General features: G+C 43.8%; 1 protein-coding gene across 2 annotated transcripts in view; it reads right to left on the reverse strand.

Annotated features, from left to right (window-relative positions):
• Nucleotides 1-796: 796 nt before the first annotated feature.
• Nucleotides 797-12,677, reverse strand: part of PIK3C3 (phosphatidylinositol 3-kinase catalytic subunit type 3) — a 104,356-nt gene continuing 92,475 nt past the window's right edge. Inside the window, exons 25-26 of one of the 2 annotated variants that reach the window (XM_035100486.2) lie at nucleotides 7,928-8,053; nucleotides 797-3,522 (exon numbers count right to left, since the gene is read on the reverse strand). In XM_035100486.2, the coding sequence (XP_034956377.1) occupies nucleotides 3,508-3,522; nucleotides 7,928-8,053 (141 nt within the window). In that variant the 3' untranslated portion in view covers nucleotides 797-3,507. The remainder of the gene's footprint in view (nucleotides 3,523-7,927; nucleotides 8,054-12,677) is intronic. The other variant, XM_035100487.2, reaches the window with a different exon arrangement.

Below are 12,677 nucleotides of genomic sequence, written 5' to 3' on the forward strand. Positions count from 1 at the left end.
GATTAATTCACTTTCCATTACTTTCAATGGGAAAGTTCGCTTCAGTTTATGAACGCTTCAGTTTATGAACAGACTTCCGAAACCAATTGTGTTCATAAACTGAGGTACCACTGTATCTAACATTAGTGTACTTGCTTTCCTTTTTTCAGAAGAAAAAAACACCTTATTGGGTATAACATGGGTGTATGCATATGAGAGACAGAAATAGGGAACACTATCAAATAGTGGAAGATGGAGAACATTTTTTTTTTGAGATATGCATTTGTGACTTTTAATTCACAAAATTTACTAGATATAGAATGAAACACACCTCAAAATTTGGGAAAACAATCTCCAGGGTTTGGAAGATCAGTCAGTGCTGATACCATTGAGCTAGATAAGTGAAAGGTTTGACTCTGTGTAATGCAATTTCCCATGTCCTCAAAGTTTTCCCCATTGCCTTACAACAGCTAGAATTTGCAAAGCTCTCTGTGACATCACAGCAGTTGAGCCAATACCCTCAGCCAGAGGCATGATTCTTGGGCAAGCTGAGTAACTCACAGGCGCAACGAGCACCCACTGCAACACCAATGGATCTCTGAAAGGCACAGAATAACTGTAACTGCTGGTTGAGTTTCAGCACTAAAAGCAAGAACTCACCCACACCACTGTCTGGTCTTAAAAAATAAAATAAAATAAAATTTGACTGTTCAATTATCTACCTGCCCTTCCACCTTCCTCATGAAAGCATCATATTGCATTAGTTCCTCTAGCTAATTTGGTCACACTGAACACCTGGTTACCCCTCCCCCCACACACCTTGAAAAAAGATCCCTTCTGCACTGACCTGACCTTTCACTCTGTTGCCTCAATCAGCTTGCTTTGTACACCTGGGTACTGCATTGAAATGACTCCCATTCTTCTCAGATAGCGAGGCTTCAAAGTGATGGAGAGCCGACGAGCATAGCTAGGTTTCTTAGAATCATAGAGTTGGAAGAGACCACAAGGGCCATCCAGTCCAACTCCCTGCCAAGCAGGAAACACCATCAAAGCATTCTTGGCATATGCCTGTCAAGCCTCTGCTTAAAGATCTCCAAAAAAGGAGACTCCACCACACTCCTTGGTAGCAAATTCCACTGCCGAACAGCTCTTACTGTCAGGAAGTTAGCAGCATCACCATTTTATTGTGGGGAGAGAGATGATACATATTAATGGAGGAAGGTATTAAAAATGGTGGGGTCTGAAACAGTATGTTTCAGGGTCCAAACTCCACTGAAAATATGGGGCTGCCTCGGCTGTTTCACTCTCCCGAGCTACAACCTTTCTCTTGCGGGAGGAGTCATGAAAAAAGAAATGTGTATGCATGGAACAGAGAAAGTGGAGAGAGAAGAGGTTTTCTCTTTCTCTCCTAGAACTAGAACCTATGGAGCTGAATTTTGGACTATTCTGGAGAGATAAAAGAAAGTATTTCTTCATGCAGTGCAAGTTATACCGTGGAGCTAGCTCCCACAAGAGGCAGTGACAGACAACAACTTGGGTGGTTTTGGACAAATTCATGGAGAACGAAGACTATCAATGGCTCCTAGCCATGATGGTAATGCTCTGCTTTACCATGGTTGGAGGCAATAATACCTATGAATAATGAGCAGCAGTGAGCAGCCCAGCAGTAGAAGCTACTATGTTTTCCAGCCCAAATATAAGTGACCACTGCATTGGAGAACAGGTCAATCATAGCAAACAAAGAAGCATAGGATACCGGTTTGGGGATGCCTGCTCAAACCCCTTGAACCAACTGAAACGAATAACCATTGGTGTCTCCAACGGTGAAACGCTGGCCATTTTGGTTAGCAAGATTGCCTTGTTCTCAGAAAACCCTTCAGTATTTCTGTCTGGGTTTTTTTTATAGTTGGGGGAGAAAGCCTCTCTTGCAATTAAAATCTCTTCAAAGTCAGAAGCCTCTGCAGTGGCGGCTGCTGCTGAAAGCAGCAATATTGCTATATATAGCCCAGGAGAACAATCTAATTTTACAGTTTCCACTTCCACCCAAAGGCAACATGTTTTCAGCACTGAAGAAAATAAAGACGGCACAAAGGTGACACTTGGATAAGAGGGGCGGGGGGGAGTCAATAATGGAACTATTACATTAAAAATCCCTAAAACCCACCCCAAAATATTTTGGCTTGGTATGGAACATTTTTTAAAAAATATATACGGTGCCCTGCAAATTGAAGCCTCACAGTAGGTTCCCTACCCCATATTGTCCAGTTCATTTAATCCCATGTTTTAGTAAGATTATGATGCCAGGTTTCTGTGTCTCAGCTGACATAGGAGGCTGCATTGTATCAAGTCTGTCTGTTGGTCCATCTAGCTCAGTTCTGTCAGCACTGACTGGCAGCGCCCCTCCAGAATTTCAGGCAGAGTTCTCTCTCCCAGTCCTAACTGGTGGTGCCAAGGGTTGAACCTGGCAGCTTCTGCATGTAAATCAGATGCCCTGCCACTGAGATATAGCTCATTTCTAACGTAGTAGAGAAATAAAAAGTTCACTGCAAGACTGGCATACAGTAAAACTGGCTCGGCTGTATTCAGAGTAGGCCCATTGAAATAAATGGACAGTAACATAATTGCAGTAGGCCTAGTCTGGACAGAACTTCATTGGATAAAACCTATTGACCGCATAATATACTTTGCTGGAAATATGAAATAAATTAACGTTTTCTGTCATATGTTTTGCAACAAAGGGCACATGCACATGGAAAAGTTACAGGGATTTTTCACAATGTGGCAACGTTCAGCCATGAGATATCGTGGTGTAAATATTTTTGCATCTGGAACAGAGATCATCAGAAAATTTAAGAATTTCTACCCAAGAGGTGAGAAAGAGAAATGAGGAGTCCTAAAATAAGAGAACTTTGCATCAAAAGAAACTTATTAGTTTTGGAATATTTAATCAATGTGCATTATTCTTTATTGAGAGAATGAAAGGACTGAATCTCTCTATCTTTAAGGGCTTTTTAAGACCATCAGTGATATTTAGCTTTTTTTTTCCATTGTGGGTGGGCTCTTGCTGACACTTCAGAAGACAGCTGTCGCCAACAGAAATAACCACACAGCTGCTTATTGCCAATGACAATTTGGACAAGTCAGTGAACCCTGAACTTCAGTTCCAAAGTTCATAAACAGCTTCGGCAATACTTTTCTTCTTCCCATTAATTAAAATGGACATTTTGTAACACGTGCTCCTATAGACACCAGCCAAGTTAAGTGCAGTGCTAAGCTTCAGTTTCTGACTCCAACATCAGGTGTAGAGAAACACTTAGAAGGCCACGACACAGTCTTCTTTTCATAGTATTTGCATTTGGAGGGATACTGCTCTCTTTTCCAAACTTCATGGCGGAAATGTCTAGGCACCAAAACACATTCTTGACCTTGTCTTAATGGAAACCCAGACGAGGCAAACTATCCGAGCTGCTAAAACGTTCAGTACACTCTGTTGGGTGCCATCTGGTTTCCTCCAGAAGCTGATGGGGCTCATTTTCTCCAGTACTAAATAACAGGGGGAAAGAGAGGAAGAAATCAAACATAAGTAAGGCATCAATGTGACTTGGATGTTGTAGGCCGCTTTACTTGTTACCTTCCCCAAGACTGCACTGGGCAAAGAAGTTTATTGGGCTGGTTCTGAAAGACTTCAGAAAGGTGGATGGCAACCCACGAGTGGGTGTCCATGCACGGGTGTCTAATTTCCTGCAGTGCAGGAATACTTTGCCCAAAGTGGCTCTTGAACCCACCACCCCAAAATTAAGAGTCTCCTGCTATTACTCATCAATCGGGAGTTGTGTAGATGCTGATTTGCACCCCTGTCTGTTTTGCCCTCTTTTCTACAAATCTGAAATGAAGGAATTTCACGTTCTAAGTTGGATACATGGCAATTCCCCCAACTCCCCACCCTCAGTTTTAACCATTCGGAACACATGCCTCCCCAGCACAACTTCCATTTGATACCTGCATACAACAACTATATTTTGCAAAGGCATATGTTAAGATCTTCCGTATCTTTCGTCTGATACCTGCATACAGCAACTGCATAGAGCAACTATACTTTGCAAATATGTGGAACATTAGAAGGAAAAAATTCATTTTCTGCAAGTACTGCTTCTTAAAGTTGCCACGTCTGACACTTGTGTTCGTAAAGACATACGTGGAACACAAAAAAGCTTCTATTTGGACATTACGTATATTTGTATTTCCTGTTCAAAATGTTGGTGTTTAATTGCGTCTACTTAATTTGATGATGTGAAAAGAGGTGTGTTTATGTGATGTATAAAGAATTCATATAGTTAAATGTAGCCAGTTATGTTGTGGATGTTATTATTATCCCCAGCACAGCATGCAGGCCAGAGTGCCAATCACAAACTTTCAAACTTTGTTGCAGCTCAAGTGCCTCTTCCTGCTTTTTAAAAAGGATGCATTATCTTGCAGACGGCTTCCAATGAGAAACCATCAATGGTTGGTCATACTGTAGCACCAAGGCCACGTGGAACTTGACGCTTTCCAGTTAATTAAACTTGATACCCAACTGCAATAATATATATTTACTTCTGGAAAATAATAAAAAATAAAGAGCCTCGTAAAATGTGGTGATCTGGAATAATAGCTGGGGCTGCTGGTTTCTCCGGTTGAGATAAGAGGCTTTAATAATGTCAGCGGCTACAGAAGCCCATTGTATTTCAACAGCGTCACACGCCAATTTGCACAGGATTTAAAGCAGTAATTATTTTTGCCCCTAATTAATAGATGTCCTGGAGAAAACAATGGGAAGCGTATCCAGTCCCAAGAATAAACAACTGAAGCCCATGGACTGGTATAGCAAACTTCTGCTACATCCCCCTTCCTCGAAAGATGAACACAGTTGACTAGTTGTCATTGCCTTCATCAACCTGTTGCTCTTCGTATGTCCTGGACTACAAATTCTCCCAACATCATGGCTGTGCTAGCTGGGACCTATGGCAGTGCAGGTCCAAAACATCTGGAAGACAGCGGTTTGGTGAAGAATACAAGTCACAGTGGCTATGCCACAAGAGGAGAAGGTGCTTTTGTACTGGGGTCCTGCTTGTGGGTTCCCCCCTGGACCATAGCTGTCAAGTTTTCCCTTTTCTCGCGAGGAAGCCTATTCAGCATAAGGGAAAATCCCTTTAAAAAAGGGATAACTTGGCAGCTATGCCCTGGACCAATGGAAGTTTCTGAGTCATCTTCAAGCTCAGCTTCACCTACAGCACATTACAATAAACCAATCTGGAAGTTACCAGAGCATGGAGTACAGTGGACAAGTCATTTCTGTCCAAAAGGAGCTCTAAGTGGTGAACCACCCAGGGATGGAAGAAAGCTCTCCTAGACACTGAAGCCACCTGAGCCTCAACCGACAGTGATGATTCCAGGAGCAACAGGTTGGATGCAAGTGATGCTGGAGACCTGATACTTTAAAAGCACCACGACCAAAACAGCAGCAGCAGCAGCAACCACCACAACAGAAGGAAGTTGAAGATCTCATGTTCTAGCAAAGCACAGCCTGAGAAAACTTTCAATTGCACCGTAACAGTTGTAGAACTCCTGGCAAAAGGAGGGAGGGAGATGTTATGAATGAATGAGCCCGACTGGAAAAATAAAACATGAAGAAGCAAAAATGGATGACCGAGATCAAATCTGTGAAACTCTTGATTTATTAGCCCAACCTGGAAAGCACATTAATGCACTGCTGGCACAAGAACTCTTGAAAAATGAGAACCCATCACAAAAGAAACTGCTGCCTTCCACCCACCAATCCTTGGGGAGGGCAAAGGGAGAAGACTGTGGATAGCCTTTTTCTTTTGACCATTAGGATCTAATCCATGGTCTTGGGTGTGCCAATATCATTTTTAAAAGGGAGGGCAGCACTTCATATCAATAATGTGTATATCCAGTTACTGCAGTTGTGTGTTTATATCACAGTGTTTGGGATACAAGTTGCCTGAGGACAAACAACAGGAAAAAGCTCTCATGCTGTACTGGAAGTCTCTGGTTGGGGCATTGCTGGAAATGAGATGCTGGTATAGAGGAGCTTTCGGTCTGATTCAGCAGGGCTCTTTGGGTGTTGTTGCTCTGGTCCAAGCTTCCTGCCATGGACTGAGATATAGAAGGCTAAGTGACCCTGACTGCACATTCAGATGAAAGCTTCCTATGCTGTAGAAAGAGACCATCTCACAGGACCCTGAAGGAAAGGCAGGTTCTCTCTCCTAGAATCATAGAGTTGGAAGAGACCACAAGGGCCATCCAGTCCACCCCCTGCGCCAAGCAGGAAACACCATCAAAGCATTCTTGACATATGCCCGTCAAGCCTCTGCTTAAAGACCTCCAAAGAAGGAGACTCCACCACACTCCTTGGTAGCAAATTCCACTGCCGGACAGCTCTTACTGTCAGGAAGTTCTTCCTAATGTTTAGGTGGAATTTTCTTTCTTGTAGCTTGAATCCATCGCACCGTGTCCGCTTCTCTGGAGCAGCAGAAAACAACCTTTCTCCCTCCTCTATATGACATCCTTTTATATATTTGAACATGGCTATCATATCACCCCTTAACCTTCTCTTCTCCAGGCTAAATATACCCAGCTCCCTAAGCTATTCCTTAGGAGGGTCTCCATCTGGAACTTGAGGAGCAGAAAGCACTCAAATTGATAAGGCGAGCTCCGGAGGCACCAAATGACAGCTCAGAGCCCTGGGCTAGGAATCCTAGATGCAGCACTTCTGAGCTAGAATCCCCAGAGGAACCAGGAACTTCAGGGTTTCCAGTTCCTTTCTCATCACATGGGGGTGCCTCTTTAAGGCTCCCCATTACGCAGCTGTGGTACATGTGTCATATGGAACATGGGATGGGTAGGCCTCAAAAGGTATAAAAAAATGCATTTGGGGGCAAGGTGCCTTCAGAACATGCAACCAGCTCCTATTGACCTGTCCAGGGTCCTGAAAGCTGGGTACCACATTCCCTCCTCTGCACTTGTGCTCCAGATCAGAGTTTCCTTCCAGTCCTGCTGATTCCTCCTCATCTTGTTTGCCATGCCCTCTGCCTCCCCTGGGTGGCTCTGCTTTCTTGTGACTTGACATTCTCATCTGTATAGCCAGTTGACAGAGACAGAGTGTTCTATTCTGGCTACGGCACATGCTTCTCCCGGACAGGAAGAAATCAGACGCGATGAAAACAGCATGCTTGGTTCCTCTGCCACAGACCTGCTGGGATGTGCAGTGAGTTACAATGCACAATCTGACTCGGGTGCCAAAGAATCAATTGTTCCAAGGTCTTGCTAAGCCAGGAGACCTTCACAAAGAGTTCTGTTGCCACTGTGAAGGCAGGCAGACTGGATTTCTGTAGCTTGGCAAGGGGGCCGTGGAGACCACAGGACCTCTTAAATATAGAATCATAGAGTTGGAAGGGGACCCTGAGGATCATGTAGTCCAACCCACTGAAATTTAGGAATATGCAGCTGCTCCATATGGGGACTGAACCTGCAACCTTGGCATTATCAGACCATGCTCTAACCCACTGAGCTATCCTCTGAAGTGATCTGCTTCCCAAGCTACTGTTTTGCTTTTTAGATGGATGTGTTTAGATGAGTGAGAGTGGGCATGTTTGTGAGTGTGTGTGTGCCCACGTGTGTGCCTGCGATTTGGCAGTCTCAACCAAATCAGCTTGAATGTCTCAGGTGATGAAGAACTAAGATTATTCAGGGCAGACAGGGAACTGCATTTTCAAATTTATACACTGTATGGTTGACTTATGGAATTCACTGTTAGAATGGGTGATGAGGTAAGGTATTTGGCCAGCGTTTTTTTAATTTAATGAATGAAATAAATTCAAGGAGGAGTGGCCTACTAGCAGCTACTACCTAAAAAAGAAAGACTTTTGGGCTCTTCTAATGTTCTTACCTGAGCGAACTTGTGGATCTGCTCCACCATCGCAGCAAAGACAGCATGGACACTTTCATCTATCAGACTCTGCATGTAGTGCACAGCCTCCTCGTCAGAGAGATCCAGGCGGAACTTATCTTGCACCTGGGAAGGAAAGAAGGGAGCAGGAGAATTTTAAAAAAGGAATGTGATTTTGTACATTGCGGATACCATCAACTTTCCGCGTCCCTTTGTTGTTAGGAGGAGGTTTCCAAAGTACAAAATACTACTGCAAAATCCGACAACCCCCCTAGAAGTAATCAAAAAACAATGGGAGGACAACATAGGCCACGAGATTAACCCCACTCAGTGGACCAGAATGTGGTCTAAACCTCCCTTTAAATTCATATCAGCAAAAAGGAAAGAACTCGCTCTGAAACTCACTGACAGATGGTACCTAATGCCAAGGAAACTAGCGCTAACACGCCCAGGAACCTCACCAAAATGCTGGAGAGGATGCACCTCCACAGGCACATACTTCCACATGTGGTGGGAATGCCCCCAAATCCAACTATTTTGGACAACAAGCATACAAGAAATATGCAAAATAGCTAAGCAAGTATTAGATGTCAACCCAGAACTGGCCCTACTAAACATCTTCCAAGACAATAATGCCCACTCACATCACAAACAGCTCATAACCCACCTACTTTCAGCAGCCATAAACATCATAGCCAGACACTGGAGAGACCTGTCAGGAGTAAGCATGGACCAATGGTCCCTAATAGTATGGGAAACAGCCTTATTAGGAAAAAAAAACACTAACCAATAAACTGAAACTGACACGGGGACAGATTCAGTGGTACCTCGGTTTAAGTACACAATTGGTTCCGGAAGTCTGTTCATAAACTGAAGCGTTCATAAACTGAAGCGAACTTTCCCATTGAAAGAAATGGAAAGTGAATTAATCTGTTCCAGATGGGTCACGGCATTCGTAAACCGAAAATTCGTGAACTGAGGTGTTCATAAACCGAGGTTCCACTGTAGAAGAAGACACCTTCACTCCGGTATGGCTCCCCTTTTTCACATACACAGCCCAACAAGACAATGACAAGAATCCGCCAACAGCATCTGAATCAATCTGGCCAACCTGATTCAAAAACACCCACCCACCCCACTCACACATAAAAACAAAGTTCACCACAGCCAATCACAAATAACAACCACACTCTAGGCCAACCCCAACTTCTCTCACCACCAAAGAAACACAAGTGAATAGTAAAGAGAACCCGCACAAGCGACGCTGACACAAAACCCCACACATACATTAAGTAAAATAGAAACATCACCACCCCACCCCTACCCACCGTGGCCCCCTTCACCTCTTCCCCCCTTTCTTCCTAATGTAACACTAATGTCTCAACAAATGAAACTGATCTGTAGAAAATGTAACTTGAAAAAAGAGACATTGCACACACTTTTGTAAACCAAGAAATGTTTAAAAATATGTTTTAAAAATTTGACAAAATATGTCAAAAACAAAATTAAAAAATCCTTCCAGTAGCACCTTAGAGACCAACTAAGTTTGTCATAAGTATGAGCTTTTGTGTGCATGCACACTTCTTCAGATACACACAAAAGCTCATACTTATGACAAACTTAGTTGGTCTCTAAGGTGCTACTGGAAGGATTTTTAAATTTTGTTTTGACTGTGTCAGACCAACACAGCTACCTACCTGTAACTATTAAAAATATGTGTGGTTTTTTTTTTTATAAAAAAAAAGAATGTGAAATATGCACAGGGATGCATACACCCCAAAGTTGCCCCGGAACCTGCAAGCAATGCAAAATACAGTGGTTTAACTGTTTGCTGGAGCAGAATATTGCCATGTTATGTCACAGCTGAAAGAATCACAGAAGCATATAATCTTAGAGTTGGAAGGGACTCCAAGGATCATCTAGTCCAACCCTCCTGCAATGCAGAAATCACAGCTAAGGAATCCCGGAGAGAAGGCCATCCAACCTCTGTTTGAAATCCTTCAAGGAAGGAGTGTTCACACCTTCCAAGGAGGTCCATCCCATCATCTAACAGCTCTTACTGCCAGGAAGTTCTTCCTAACATTTAGCCGGAATCTCCTTTCTCATCATTTGAATCCATGAAAGGCCTGGCTGCCAGTTGGCTACCTAGCTAAATCCAGGGTCCTGGTATTAGTGTACAAAGCCCTAAATGGCTTGAGACCAAGATACCTACACTATGGTTTCATTCCTTACATACCCAACCAATTGCTGCGCTCTGCTGAATATTTCATCTTATCAGAAGGTCCGTGCCACACAATGCTACTGAATCTTAGCGTTACTGAACCTTTGCAACTTCTTCCCGACGACCTTATCTGCCATGTCTACTGTCTTTTCAGCACCAACTGAAGACCTTCCCTTTTCAACAAGTCATTTGAGTGGAGATCTTCATGTGCATTGGAGTTGAAACTGATTTTACATATGAAAGTCATGTTGTATTTTTACATATGATTTTTTAAATAATGGTATTAATTGTTTTTAAATACAAAATTGTGCAAGTGTTTTTATTGAGGATGCTTTTATTGTCAAAACACATCAAGGTATTTTACTGAAAGCAATTCAGAAATGGAATTAGTGGCAGAAATACAATCTTGACAGACAACACGCCAGGTATATGGGCACATGGTTTTGCACAGGCATAGGCAAACTCAGCTCTCCAGATGTTTTGGGACCACAACTCCCGTCATCCCTAGCTAACAGGCCCAGTGGTCAGGGATGATGGGAATTGTAGTCTCAAAACATCTGGAGGGCCGAGTTTGCCTATGCCTGGTTTTGCATCTACACTTAACAGCTGTACAGTTTTGGGTCTCGCTGAGAAGCTTGTGGTGGAGGCTTCACTCCTTGCCCCCAGATTTCCTCCCCTCATGTGATGTGGGTACAAGGGACAGGACTTACTCTATAGGGGATGGGGTCCAAAGGTTGAACATTTGCTTTCATGCAGAAGGTTCCACATCTGGGCATCTCCAGGCAGGGCTGCAAAAGACTCCTGGTCTAATATCCTGGGAGAGCTGCTGCCAGTCAGTGTAGACAATACTGAGTGAGACGGACCAAGGGACTGACTCAGTAGAAGGCGATTTCCCTAGGTTCCTAAGGCAAGCAAATCCCATTTTCAGCTGGGGATGGGGAAGCAGAGGATTTTTGTTGAGGTTGGTCAGGGTGAAAATGCACACGCTGGAGCTGTGGAGCTTTTTAAAAAATAAGAAAGTGGCTTTTGGAAAAACCCTACGGCTGTTCAGGGAAGTAACATGGAAACAGCACATAAGAGACGGCAACAGCAGTTCCACCAAAGCCATCTCTGTATGGTAGGCAAGAATTAGATTAGTGGGGATTACATTTTTCATCTGTGAATTAGTTACTACACTCATTCAGTTTCTCTGCACTGACAGCCGGGAGGCTTAAAAAGACTGCTCTGAAAAGTGTCAATGCTGGGCTTACATGGTGCGCAAGCCAAATGCCTGGAGTCCTAAAACTAAAGGGGAGGGGGAAGATGCCGAAACTTCCAAGTCTTCCTGATTCGCCCTTGCAGCCAACACCATGACCACTCCCTGTATGGATGTGGTGGTGGGGAAATACATCAATCAAGCGCTTTTCAAGGTTTTTGCATCCGAGGTCCAGAAAAGTGATCAGTACCAGCCAGCCACCAGAATCTCATAAAGCACATGGAAGGTGTCTTCGGCAGCAGGATTCAATTTTTCCAAGGAATCTCGGAGCTGGTGGGAAAGTGCGAAAGGGCCTCTAATCCAACCTCCTGCTGAGTGTCAGGCTAATCATTCCCCGGCCCCCAACAGGTTTGACCTACACAATCCAGGTCAGGAGGCTGTTGAAGGAAGGAGACAGGGCAGAGCTCAGCCATGTGGCTTCAGGAATGGAAGCTCTGCACCAGGCTCTCTCGATATGCCTGCATTTGAGTAGGCTTATTCACACACTGCGCTGAACACAGTGAAGAAGCTGTCTTGACAATGTACAAGTGCTTGTGTGGACAAATGCACAGCTGTTGATTTGCACAGCTAAAATACTGGGGGTACGCTCTAAACAGACTGTCTCCCTGCTTATTTAACTTATATGCAGAATTCATCATGTGAAAGGCTGGACTGGATGAATCCCAAACCGGAATTAAGATTGCCGGAAGAAATATCAACAACTTCAGATATGCTGATGACACAACCTTGATGGCAGAAAGTGAGGAGGAATTAAAGAACCTTTTAATGAGAGTGAAAGAGGAGAGCGCAAAATATGGTCTGAAGCTCAACATCAAAAAAACCAAGATCATGGCCACTGGTCCCATCACCTCCTGGCAAACAGAAGGGGAATAAATGAAGGCGGTGAGGGATTTTACTTTCTTGGGTTCCATGATCACTGCAGATGGTGACAGCAGTCACGAAATTAAAAGACGCCTGCTTCTTGGGAGAAAAGCAATGACAACATCTTAAAAAGCAGAGACATCACCTTGCCAACAAAGGTCCGTATAGTTAAAGCTATAGTTTTCCCAGTAGTGATGTATGGAAGTGAGAGCTGGACCATAAAGAAGGCTGATCGCCGAAGAATTGATGCTTTTGAATTATGGTGCTAGAGGAGACTCTTGAGAGTCCCATGGATCGCAAGAAGATCAAACCTATCCATTCTGAAGGAAATCAGCCCTGAGTGCTCACTGGAAGGACAGATCCTGAAGCTGAGGCTCCAAACTTTGGCCACCTCATGAGGAGAGAAGACTCCC

This window comes from Zootoca vivipara, chromosome 11 (genome assembly GCF_963506605.1).
Source record: "Zootoca vivipara chromosome 11, rZooViv1.1, whole genome shotgun sequence".
NCBI lineage: Eukaryota > Metazoa > Chordata > Lepidosauria > Squamata > Lacertidae > Zootoca > Zootoca vivipara.